Raw genomic sequence first — 13,934 nt, forward strand, 5'->3', positions numbered from 1 at the left:
TGCTTGAGATTCTTTCCCCCTTCTTTTCCCTTCCCCTCTGCTCCCCCTCCGCTCCTCCCCCTGCTTAAGTGCTCTCTCTCTCTCTCAAATAAAGTCTTTTTAAAAATAAAAATAAAAAAATAAGAGACATAGAATAATAAATCAGGGGGTCCATCATCTGACTAATAAGCATCCTAGAGACAGAACAGAGGAAATCATCGAAGGACCAGAAACCTCTCAAATGCAAGGGTCTATGCTGTGGCCTCACACATGAAAACACAGAAAATAAAAATAACCAACTTTCAGTTTCACTGATTTTCTCTGTTGCTTTCTAATCTCTATTTTGTTCCTCTTCACTCTCATCTTTATTATTTCCTTCCTTTTACTGGTTTTGGGTTTAGGTTGCTTTCTTTTTTTAGCTCCTTAAGGTGTAAAGGTAGGTTGTTGATGTGAGACCTTTTACTGCTTTCAATTTCCTGTGGAGTGCTGCCCATGTTTGCAGCATCCCATGGTTTTACTATGTTGTGCTTTTGTTGTCATTCATCTTTAAGTGTTTGCTGATTTCCCTTATGATTTCTTCCTTGACCCACTGATTAAAAGTGTGTTTTTAAATTTCCACTGTTTGTGAATTTTCCAGTTTTCCTTCTGTTACGGATTTCTAGCATCATGCCATTGTCATCAAAGAAGATACTTTGTAGGATTTCAATATTTTTAACTCTCAGGCTTGTTTTGTGACCTATCATATGGTCTTTCTTGGAGAATATCCCATGTGCACTTGAAAAGAATATGTATTCCATTATTTTGGGGTAAAGGGTTCCATGAATGTCTGTTAAGTCTGGCTGGTTTATAATGTTGTTCAAGTTCTCGATTTCCTTATTGATCTTGTATCTAAATGTTCTATAAATTACTGAAAGTGGGGTACTGAAGACTCCAACTATTATCATAGAAATATTTCTCCCCTCAAATCCAATCAATGTTTGCTTCATTTATTTGAGGGCTCTGTTGTTTGGTGAGTATATATTTATAATTATTACATCTCTTTTTTTTTAAGATTTTATTTATTTGTTTAATTGACACAGAGAGAGAGAGACAGAGACAGCATGAGAAGGAACACAAGCAGGGGGAGTGGGAGAAGAAGCAGGCTTCTGGCCAAGCAGGGAGCCCGATGCAGGGCTCGATCCCAGGACCCTGGGATCATGACCTGAGCCGAAGGCAGATGCTTAACGCTGAGCCACCCAGGTGCCCCTATAATTATTACATCTCTTGATGACTTGACTCTTTTATCAATACATAAAGTCCTTTGTTTTGATAGTTTTTGATTTAGTCTATTTTGTATGATATTAGCATATCTTTTCCCATTCTTCCACTTTCAACCTACTTGTATTTTTGGATCTAAAGTGAGTGACCTCTAGACAGCATACATGACCTTGGGTTAGGCAGAAGACTTTTTTTTTTTTAATTTTTTTATTCTTATGTTAATCCCCACACAGTACATCATTAGTTTTAGATGTAGTGTTCCATGATTCATTGTTTGTGCATAACACCCAGTGCTCCATGCAGAATGTGCCCTCCTCAATATCCATCACCAGGCTAACCCATCCTCCCACACCCCTCCCCTCTAGAACCCTCAGTTTGTTTTTCAGAGTCCATCGTCTCTCATGGTTCGTCTACCCCTCCGATTTCCCCCCTTCATTCTTCCCCTCCTGCTACCTTTTTTTTTTTCTTAACATATATTGCATTATTTGTTTCAGAGGTACAGATCTGAGATTCAACAGTCTTGCACAATTCACAGAGCTTACCAGAGTACATACCCTCCCCAGTGTCTATCACCCAGTCACCCCATCCCTCCCACCCCACCCCCACTCCAGCAACCCTCAGTTTGTTTCCTGCAATTAAGAATTCCTCATATCAGTGAGGTCATATGATACATGTCTTTCTCTGTTTGACTTATTTCGCTCAACATAATACCCTCCAGTTCCATCCACATCGTTGCAAATGGCAAGATCTCATTCCCTTTGATGACTGCATAATATTCCATTGTATATATATACCACTCTTCTTTATCCATTCATCTGTCAATGGACATCTTGGCTCTTTCCACAGTTTGGCTATTGTGGACATTGCTGCTATAAACATTGGGGTGCACATACCCTTTCAGATCCCTACTTTTGTATCCTTGGGGTAAATACCCAGTAGTGCAATTGCTGGATCATATGGTAGCTCTATTTTCAACTTTTTGAGGAACCTCCATACTGTTTTCCAGAGTGGCTGCACCAGCTTGCATTCCCACCAACAGTGTAGGAGGGTTCCCCTTTCTCCGCATCCCTGCCAACATCTGTCGTTTCCTGACTTGTTAATTTTAGCCATTCTGACTGGTGTGAGGTGGTATCTCATTGAGGTTTTGATTTGGATATTCCCAATGCCGAGCAATATTGAGCACTTTTTCATGTGTCTGTTGGCCATTTGGATGGCTTCTTTGGAAAAATGTCTGTTCATGTCTTCCAGGCAGAAGACTTCTTAAACATGATAGTGAAAATGCAATCTATAAGTGAAAAAATTGATAAATTGGATTTGATCAATATTTAGAACTTTCATATTTCAAAAGATTCCACTAAGAAAATGAAATGGCAAGCCAAAGATAGGGAGAAAATATTTGCAAAGTATGTATCCGATAAAGAATTGTATCCAGAATATATAATGATATACAGTGATCTGCTATAATTAAAAAGAAAATTACCTACTTCAAACATGGGCAAAATATTTGAATAGACACTTCACCAAAGGCATACAAATGACCAAGAAAAGATGTTGCAACATTATTAGTCACATTAGGAAAATGCAAATTAAAACAACACAACCCTTCACACCAGTAAGAATGGCTACAATCAAAAAGACACATTATTACAGGTACTGATGAGGATATGGAGAAACATTTATACATTGCTGGTAGGAGTGTAAACTGGTGCATTTTGGAAGTTTCTTTTAAAAATTAATTATAAATGTACAATATGGTCTAGAAACTCCACTCCTAGGTGTCTAGCCAAGAGAAATGAAGATATGTCCACACAGACTTACAAATGCTGAACAGATGAATGAAGAAAAGGTATATCCATATAATGGGCTACTGTTCAGCAATAAAAAAGGATGAGTCCCTGGTATATCCTCATAACATTACATTAAATGAAAACAGCCAGATGCAGAAGACTGCATGCATATTCCATGATTTCACTTACATGAAATGTCCAGAAAAGGCAATTTTATTGAGACAGAGAGTGGGTTTGTGAGATTGGGGGTGGGAATGGGGAGTGACTGCAAATGGGCACAAATAATTTTTTAAGATTTTATTTATTTGAGACAGAGAGAGAGGGGAGCAAGAGCATGAGCTGGGGGAGGGGCAGAGGAACAAGCAGACTCCCCACTGAGCGGGGAGCTCGATGTGGGGCTCGATCCCAGGACCCTGAGATCATGACCTGAGCTGAAGTCAGACACTTAACTGACTAAGCCACCCAGGCACCCCTGGCACAAAGAACTTTTATGGGGTGATGGAAATGTTCTAAAACTGGATTATGGTGATGGTTGTACAGTTCCATAAATTTACGAAATCACCAAGTTGTATTCTTAAAACACGTGAATTTTATGGTATATAAATTATACCTCAATAAAGTTGTTTCCATAAAAACCATTATATATGTATGATTTTGACAAAAATAAAACAAAATCAGACCAAGAAGTCTCTAAGGAAGACAGATCGATGCTGTGCATAAAGATGATCCAAATCTTATTTTCCTTCTCGGTAGAGTCTATAGAGGTGGATGCAGTTCTAAATGAGAAGCTAGGCTAATGGTATATACATTGGTATTTCCAAACAAAACTTTTCTTTAGTTTTGGAGAAACAAACAAAAGCAGTGGGAAAAGAGTTACAGAGCTAATAGTCTTCTCTTCCCCCACCCACCCCGCCACATTCTAGAAGCTAATATACTATGTGACTGTTGAATCCAGTGAAAGCAGTTTTCCCTGCATTCACTACCTCTTTTTTTTTTTTTAAGATTTTATTTATTTATTCATGAGAGACAGAGAGAGAGAGGCAGAGGGAGAAGCAGACTCTCCGCTGAGTGGGGAGCCCGACACGGGACTTGATCCCAGGACCCCGGGATCATGACCTGAGCTGAAGGCAGACGCTCAACCGACTGAGCCACCCAGGCGCCCCACTACCTCTGTATTTGTGTCACTGTGGACCTTCATTCATGAGATTTCTAAAGATTGAGCCAATAAAGTGATGCCAAATACCAGTATCCCAACCATACTTCCCAAAGTGGTACTGACTGTGACAGACAATGGATTTCTGAAAGTATTAATCACTAAATATACTTGGTTCTCAGGTACACCTGAAATAGCAAATTATTCTCAGTAAACTGTTGCTCACTTCTTAAAAATATTTAAAATTATATGCTTTTAAAATACGAAGATGAGGGGCGCCTGGGTGGCTCAGTCGTTAAGTGTCTGCCTTTGTCCTCCTGCTTATGTTCCCTCTCTCGCTGTGTCTGTCAAATAAATAAAATCTTCAAAAATAAATAAAAATAAAATACAAAGATGAATCAGGGAATCCTTCAACTCCTCTCCAAAAGACCAAGGTTAGCTATTTGATATATCCCCCTACATACTTTGTCCAAGCTTTAGATCAATAGTTTTCAATTTTCTCCTTCCCTTCCCCACTCTTTCCAAATGGAGTTGCACAGTAGAAAACATGCTGCACTCATGTCAATGTGTCATGGTCATCTTAAAATCAATACATACATACTTTCATTAAATAAAGCTTTTATAATTTGAGTTTTATTCAATCTGAAGTTCATATTTTGAGATTGTTTTCCTATCATTTTTTAATGCACTTTCCCAATGACATGAAATGCCATTGTTGGACTCTATCAAGCTCCCATGTAAAGTTGCACCTACCTCAAACGCCCAGTCCATTCCCTTGTGTATTTGTTCATTCCCATGACAATATCACATAGTTTGACTACAGGAGCTTAACAGTGTTTTAACACTCTCCACAAATTCTTTTTTCCAAAATATCTTCGGAATTCTTGCACATTCATTTTTCCACCAAAGCTTCAATTACAATTTTGTCCAGTTAGACAACCCCCTGGCAACTCTGACTGGAATGGCATTCAACTCACATACTCAATTGTGAAGGACATTCAACTCTATCACTCCATTAATATATAAAAATTAAATATACTAAATAGGCCGTCTCCCCATTGAAATACCTTGTTCCACCATCTAGTTCCCTTCTGTGCTTTAAAATTTGGAGAGCTTGTTTCTTTTCAGTTTTTCTGTGTCCCTGTTGTGCCCTCGTAAGCATATCTATTACATTTTGGCCTTGGCCTTTTCTTTCAGGGGAAACATATTTTGGTTACTTGGCAGAGTGCTCCTCCAACTTCTTGCCAACTTCATCCGCCTCACCAGCCCCTCACTCATTTTTTTTCAGTTGCTCCAACTTTCCCAAGTGTTTCCAGCCTCTGGGTCTTTGTCCTGTCCCTCTGACTACTCATCCTCTTAATCTGTTTGAATGCTATTCCTGCAAAAGGCCATCTCTGACTCTTTCCAAACAGATTAAGCTCTCCTTCATAACACCCTGCACTTTACCATTGTAGCACAGATCGCTTACAAATAAGTTTGTCTGGCACGCTGCCCGCAATACACCACCACAACCCCAACACCTAGCAGATTCTAGCAAATACTCTTGTTCAATAAAGATTACTGTAATACAGATACCTAGGATTTCAAACACTGAACTGTATCTGAAGAGCAGAACCTCTCTCTTAACCAACTTATTTAGCAAACAGCTCACTTCTAAAAACAGAATCACTGAACCTGGTCAAAAATGAGTAAATGTCCATCAACATCAATAGATTTGCACTTTTTTGGTTTAAAAAAAGGAAAAGCACTGACTTGGAGAATGCTTTTTTTTTTTTTTGGGTAATCTCTATACCCAACGTGGGGCTCAAACTCACGACCTGAGATCAAGAGTCACATGCTCTTCCAACTGAGACAGCCAGGCCCCCTAAGACAGTTTTTATTATTATTTTTTTTTAAGTTTATTTACTTTTTTAGTAATCTCTTTGGAGAATGAGTTCTTCACATCTGCCTCTGGACCATTACTAAAACTGTTTCAGTAACCCAACACTTTCAGCCAAGATGAGAATGTGGACTTAAAAAACCTCATTTCAACTCGATTTGAGTTCAAGTAGGAAGATAAAGGGTAAGGAGAAATAAAAGCCCATTTAATTTCCATTAGAATAAATAAAAATTATTTATTGTGATATTAAATATAAATTTTACATGAAGGTCATTATTGGTTGGCAATGGGCTTGTGAGATCATCTGTACTGTCCTTTTTGTTTATTGAATCCAACAAGGCTGGCTCTACTTTAGAATTTTCTGAACTAAGTATTAATAAAAATATGTCTAGTGAAGACAAAAGATATTTACATTCTTAACTAAAACTGTTTTGATGTCTCCCCACCCTATCCCTACATACTACAGGGATAAAGCTCTTCCATATACTAGTATTACCAGTACTTCTTTTACTAGAACAAAAACACAATACACAAACCATACTAGAAATATTTGGTTCTTTTTAATCAGCTATTGATGGTATAATAAAATAAATTTAAGGGGCACCTAATTTAAACATTTAAAATAGTTCACTGAAGGATAATCTACAACACAGTATGTTAAGCCTATTTGTCAAAATGACACCTCTTTTTTTCCAAGAAAGAAAAAATAAAGGCATGATCAAAATTATGACTGACCATTTGGGTTCATTTGGACACTTATATAGATGATTCTGTAGGCATACTGGCAGGCACAATGTTGAAAATCAATCCACTAGATTTAGAAATAACGGTAAGATAAAAAAGAACAGCTATACATTTCATAGTTAATGCCTGAAATTAAAGAAAAATATCCACCAATTATCACAACGATCTTTTAATGACTAATTTTTTTTAACATTAAGATTGTTGTTTTAGGGAACACCTTTCTCTGGACATTTAATTAAATGTCCAATGTATTAAATAATTTACAGAGAGAAATAAGTTTTGTGTTCTGTACAAATTAAAGGATACATGAATATAATCCCCTCCCCCCTGCCAAAACTCAAATTTGCAATGGTCTCAGCAGAAAATAAACAGTTCACGAGTTAAACAGAATTTAAAGCATTACAAAAGTTTACAGAACCCTTCTTTTCATTTTTTTTCTAACAGAAAAGATCACAATGACAAACTGAATGATCAGAATGTAAAAAATATTTGTGCAAAACTGCATTAATTGTTCTTCCCATTTAATAGAGGTGAAACCAAAGAACACACAATGACAATAATGAAGAAAATCTACACTGAAAGGAACTCTATTTCAGATTTCCAACAACATGGATCAAACTACGACTAAACACTGAGAGAGGACGTGGCACCGTGAGCAGCAGGAGCGTCACATGACTCGGCAATTCTGCCAGCGAAGGGGGCTGACACTGGCACACGCCGAAGCTTCTCTCCACACAGCCGGCCATCTGAAGTGACTGCAAACAACTGTAGGGCTTAAAACTCACTTCAGTGTCTTTCTTCTTGAAATTTGCAGATCATAAATGAAATATTTAAGAAAGTCCTCTCCCCCCTCCTCAGGGAGTGTTTCTTGTATCACTGGAAATCCTTAGAAGAGTTGAATCATAGACTCTCTGGATTTACCTACACCGATCCATTTAACTGGTAGGGGGGAAAGTACAAGAATAGTATTAATTCATTTATAATGTTCAATCCAGGGTCACTATTTAACTTTGCCAGGTGCCTTCTGTTATCCTGTGCTGTCCTGCTAGAAGACTGGGCTGATTTCTAAACAGAATGTGCAGTCAACATCCAGCACAGCCTTACCAGTTCCAGTTTGAATCACGTGATATTTCCAAGTCATCAATGCCTAATAATTAGGTTAGCAAAATACTGGCCTAAACCAGCAGAGACCTAAAGAACCCTTAATTAAGTCCCTAATAACTAGATAAGATAGGCATCTTTGATAAATGCAGGATGCTAAGAGGTGACAGTGTAACTTCTCTATCTCAAAAAAGTAGAAACATCTGGAAAAGAATACTATTTTAACTTGCACAGCCTGAACCAGTCTATAGGAATCTCTAAATATTGTAACACATGGGTTAACCTTTATGGAATTTTACACAGGCCATTGTTAATTCACTATTGCTTGTATTTCAAAAAATGCTGACTAAGAGCCATACCAAACATGCTGACTAAATTGGACATCACGCTGGCTGGGGTAGCTAGCAATTTGGAAAACAAGACTCGTATTTGAGACGAACCACAATACAAATCAGAGTATATAATGAATTCTACAAAGAGGACACCTTCTACCCACTTTGCTATTGTCTCTCCAATCTCTACTAGTACAAGTAGAAGGAAGACTTCCATTAACTAGTCACAGCCATAACCTGGTTATGCCTAACTCCCGGGCCAGCTTGTTTTTTAATAAAGTTTTATTCTTTCCTCTCCTCATATATTTTCAGACTGGATTTCCTATTTTCTGTACCTGTTATTTCCTAACTATTCAAGAAACTCCCGCAACTCCCAACGGTGGTTTAATCTCAAGTGGAAAAACCACAAACCATTTTTGGTTGAAGTGAAAATACAAAAGGATTTGTGACTAGGAGGGAGAAAGGAACAAGCATGAATGTCACACGGTAAAAACCAGAGTAGCAGAGAATTAAGACAGGGTCAAAACAGTGTGAGGTAACCTACTGCCTTCAGGCATACAAAGGATTTTAAAAAGATGACTATATTTACTCTAAGAAATAAGGCTATTTTGTATTTTCCTGGGCATTGATGCAAATCATGAACACTACAAAGTAATAATGATCTTTTATTTTATCTCAAAGGTAGAAATAGAGAAAAGAGAGTTGTTCATAAAGTATACTTACTTGGAATCTGAAGCTCATCTTCAATAAATCGAACGTAATTTTGTGCATTAACAGGTAGTTCTTTAAATGTCCTTGCATTTGATATATCTGTGTTCCAACCTGGGAGCATCTTATATTGAACTTCAACTTTATTTAAGACTTCTTGGTTTGCTGAAAGTTAAAGAGTTAAGTCTGTTTTTTCATGGTAGAACGCTGCCTATTGCCAAACAGCTTTTTGCTGTGTCAAAGGTTCATGATCTCTTATGAAAATCCTTGGAGCCAGAGGTGTTTTGGAATGCAGTTTCCCAGAGTGCAGGAAGGTCAGACAGTACATTTACCACCTGAGGCAATATTTTCATAATCAAACACATTCCTGCAGCAACAGGACTCTTCACTCTAAGCAGAGAGATTATTAGCTCTAATATCCACTCAAGTCACGTTTTGCTGTCAAAGGACTTCGATGCCAAACTTTAAACTTTCCATTTTGAGAGCTTTTTAGATTTCCACACTGTAGATTAGAGATTATGGACCTGCATAAAGGCAGCAACCTCACAGAAAGGAGACTTGCATACTTGCTCTCATCTGGGAAATCTACTGATTTTGTGATTGTACAAAGCTGAGCTGGAAATTTCCTTCATTATCTCACCTAATCATTTTCTCTGTATCTATATCCCCTAATAAAAATGGACAGTGTACGAAAGTAAAAACAGTTTCTTTGACTAGAGACAGTACAGCGGATGCTTGGGGATTCTGTCCAGACCTCCCAAGTCAGCACTCAGATGCTCATTCCACTGCCCACTGAGGACTCCCGCTCAGAAATTACCATCCACTGAAGGGAGCTGCCTCCCCAGAACAGCCCACATCCCACGACTGGTCAATGTGCACAACAGGCAGCACAAAACTGCAGGTTCTGAGAAAAAGAAAACTCACAAGCAAGTCCTGAAAGTACTCAACTCTCTGCCCAGGGACAATTTCCCAGCCTCTGGAAGTCAGGACGCTAGAGTCGGGGGACAAACAGCGGTCCCACTGAGCTGAGAAGGCAGATAATCAGGTTTCAGCGAAGCTGAAATGGCTCAAGCCAACACGGGCAAGTGTCAGAGAGGAGGGAGCTATGTGGGGAGCTCCCAGCCCTCAGAAGTCTGTGTGAAAGTCCCATTGCAAAAACGTTCAACTTCACATGGAAGGGACCCATGGGACCGCTGGAGGCTTACCAGATACTAGCTGTCACCCAGCTGAGTGGGACAGATTCTAGAGGTCAAGCAATGCTGGCAGAAGGAAAGGGGCAGGGTACACTGGAGCTCCAGCACTGCCGCATTGGGGCGATCTCTTTACACTCTCCTGGCATCCAGCTGAGATAGCAGAGAGCCTGCTCCTTAAAATTAAAAACCATGCTCAAGAGTATAACTGACTGCAGACCCTCCATAAGGAAGCCTAAAACCAAGCTACCAAGTTCCACAGAGGAGACGGAAATTCAGAGACTGACCCACACCAGGTTAAAGGTTTGGGAAACACCCTGGGCTCTTCACATAACTATACTAACACAGCAGAAAACCAAGCTTATACAAGTTCAAGATGATCAGCCAGTAATTCAACTGTCCCCTAACATAAGAACCAATACTCTTCAGAGGAAGATAACAGAATCTGAGTCACTACAATATAAGCACATTCAACCAGAAGTCATTAGTCCGCAATCAAGGAAAAGAATAGTCAAGAGAAACCGAACTGGAGATGGCCCCTTGGACTAACAGATAATGATTTTAAATGTGTTTCTAAGAACTTAAGGTGATCCTCGGTTCCCAAGGACTGGTCGCCATCAGCAAGTCACAAAACCTACAAGCCTACCAAGTTTCATTAAGGTAGTGAATATTCCTTTCTTTGGCATATTCCCAGGCTTACAGGATGACTAAACAAATGAATGGTTCCTATTTCTGGAAGCTGGAAACATTTATGGAACTTCCTGAGTAACTGAAGAAATCCTATAACTAAAGATATGCCTGAAGAAACACAGTACCTCATGTAGGAAGTCTCCCTACAACCACCCACTTTTGACATAGGAGATCAGAAAAAATCATTCACGTGGCTTGAAGAACAGGGTGGGTAAATGTATTAAGAGCCTGCTTACTTTTACGAGCAGCACTCTTCTCCTACGCCACGTTTCTCAAGGAAGAGAAGAACGCTACACAGAAGTTACTTTCAAAATAGGGAAGATAAGATTCAGGAGCAGCATAGCTGGCTGGGCTCAGAGGGACCGTGTTTCTTCTTCCCTATTTTGAGTCTGAACACATGCTTATTACTGCAAGCCAGGATCCAAATGCATAGCAGCTATGAAACAAATGCCAATAACATGTGAATATACTTTTGCTATTCACAAAGAACGTATCAACCCTGTGGCTATACATCATAGACTATACATAGGTACTTTATGAAACTGCTCTAACACGTTCACCTAATAATATTCTTTTTTTCACAGACTGAAAAAAGTACCTGGGAAATGAGGTATGATTTCACCATCTAACTTGTAAGCAACTCCAACTTTGATTTCCGTAAACATGTCCAAAATATCCAATTTGGTAAGTGCCAACCTAAGTGGAAGGAAAGGCAACGTTCAAACAGCAAACTATTAAAGGCCCTAACATCTAACTTGACAAAGAAGTAAAGGAAAATTCATACAAAGCTAAACATTCCAAAGCAATTCTGAAAACTGGTTAGGATTATATTCTAAAGTGTGCCACACATAAAGCGTGCATTTTCCTCATAATAAAAAAATGACTTAACTGATCTACTTGTGAGTTACTTTTCTAATAATTATATTTTCCCTGATTGATCCATACCACCTTTATTTATTTTTTTTGAGAGAGAGAGTGTGCACACGAGTGGGAGGGGGAGGAGCCGTGGAGGGGAGAGAGAATCTCAAGCGGGCTTCACGCTCAGTGCAGAGCCCAGAGCATGGCTTGATCTCACGACCCTGAGATCATGACCTGAGCCAAAATCAAGAGTTGGACGTTTAACCAACTGAGCCACCCAGGAGCCCCGCTTAGCTTTCTTATGATGGATCAACACAAACCGCAGGGACAGCAGCCTGGAGTAAAGGATGCACTCTGTGGGACACAGCAGAAGTCGCTGTTCTACATGGAAGACTACAAGATACATGTACATTTACATGTAGGCCATTGATCCTCATTTCTTTACTCTGGTTATTATCACCTCCATCCTTCTGCTCAGAAATTGTCAAAGCAAAGTGAGGACACCACATCAAGGACCTCTTCAAGATACATCAAATCTCCCAATAAACTGACTGGGAAACAATTTTAAGGGCAAATCTATATAATTAGCTAAAACAGTTAAGTTTGGGATTCTTACCCACAATTTTTTTGTCCTTTATTCTGTTATTTGCCAGAAGTTAAGCCTAATTAATACAAACAGGAGTACATTTATTTACATATTTATGTACATGTGTGAATAGCAACTTTTTACCAAGTGATTTCAGTGAGCCAGGCAGCACATTATATGCTCTCTCACTATATTTCTCACCTAATTTTCAAAACACTCACATGTAGTAGGTAATAGTATTGTCTAGATTTTAAAGATGATGAAAAAGGCACAGAAAGAGTAACTTGACCAAAGTCCTGGCACAACACATGAATCTGAGATTTGAAAACAGAAGTTAGGAGCACCTGGGTGGCTCAGTCATTAAGCATCTGCCTTCAGCTCAGGTCATGATCCCAGGGTCCTGGGATAGAGCCCCGCATTGAGCTCCCTGCTCGGCTGGGAGCCTGCTTCTCCCTCTCCTACTCCCCCTGCTTGTGTTCCCTCTCTCTCTGTGTCTCTCTCTGTCAAATAAATAAATAAAATCTTTAAAAAAAAAAAAAAAAGTTAGACATTAATCAAGCCCATGCACTAAATCGGTTATATTGCCTCCCCTCCATATAAGCAAAATGCACCATCTACCTACCTACCTACATACCTCACTTTCCTCTATACTTACATGCATATGGGAGTAACATGATTCCTTTTTCCCAACCGTGGATATGTACGAAGACAACCTGGGGTCCTTTCCCTTGGGTACCCTTCCCCTAGATCTTGGTCCACTTGAACCTTGAGCTACAATTTCATCTGGAGGCTAAACAGTGAACTTTTTCTACCAGGGCACTACTTTTCAAGTTTGCACTCCACAAAATTTAACCTGTGGTCATAAACTGTACCTTAGTTTCCTGAAATAAGTGTTTCTAAGAATACTCACGCAGTAAATCCATTAATCATATGAGCATATTTGAGCAAAACCAGGTCCAGCCAGCCACACCTTCTTTTCCTGCCAGTGGTTACCCCAAACTCTCGACCTCTTGTTTGTAATAATTCTCCAATTTCCTAGAAAACAGAAAACAGGACTTTAGGATTATAATACCAATGCTGTCAATCTAGTAGAATTACATGTAAGATCATATACCAAGTCAAAGTCTTATAGAGATGAACATCTTCCAAAAAATAACTAAGTGGAAGACAGAATTCCATACCGATGATGGATCGTATGTGAGGTAGGCATTATTTGGAAGAGATCCACTTTGGGCTTCATTTTTTACCATTTCTTTAAAACTGGTATTTTTTACAATGTTAGATAACTTCTTAAAATTTAGAGTAACATAGAAAATGCTTCATATTAAAAACAAGGTTAATTATTTATTAAAATAGACAAGTTAAGCCAATTGTTCCAAGAACTGTAGTTCGATGAGCCTCCCGAAAACCAGAAGACAAACTCTCAGCTAGTCAGTCGGTGTGGACAGCACAATGCCCTTTCGACATTGCTCAAAGATCTAAGCCACAGCCATTCCCTACAACCCAATTTTTCACTTATCATCTATCTACTCCCTAATTTACACCTTTCTGATTAAAGTCATCATTTCACTACCTCTTGTATTGACATCAATACAACTATGTGTTTTTTAAAATGTTGCTCTGTCAGGTTTGAATCCCAGCCCTGTCCCTCTGAGTGACTTTGCACAAAT

General features: G+C 39.0%; 1 protein-coding gene across 2 annotated transcripts in view; it reads right to left on the bottom strand.

The window, feature by feature from the left end:
- Nucleotides 1–6,756: 6,756 nt before the first annotated feature.
- Nucleotides 6,757–13,934, bottom strand: part of ADSS2 (adenylosuccinate synthase 2) — a 34,797-nt gene continuing 27,619 nt past the window's right edge. For both annotated transcript variants that reach the window (XM_035010966.1, XM_035010965.1), the window contains 4 exons: nt 13,175–13,299; nt 11,419–11,516; nt 8,956–9,105; nt 6,757–7,738 (listed from right to left, as the gene is read on the bottom strand). In XM_035010966.1, coding sequence (XP_034866857.1) covers nt 7,686–7,738; nt 8,956–9,105; nt 11,419–11,516; nt 13,175–13,299 — 426 coding nt within the window. In that variant the 3' untranslated portion in view covers nt 6,757–7,685. The remainder of the gene's footprint in view (nt 7,739–8,955; nt 9,106–11,418; nt 11,517–13,174; nt 13,300–13,934) is intronic.

This window comes from Mirounga leonina, unplaced genomic scaffold (assembly GCF_011800145.1).
Source record: "Mirounga leonina isolate KUSES-001 unplaced genomic scaffold, KU_Mleo_1.0 Mir_154, whole genome shotgun sequence".
In the NCBI taxonomy this organism is placed as follows: Eukaryota; Metazoa; Chordata; class Mammalia; order Carnivora; family Phocidae; genus Mirounga; species Mirounga leonina.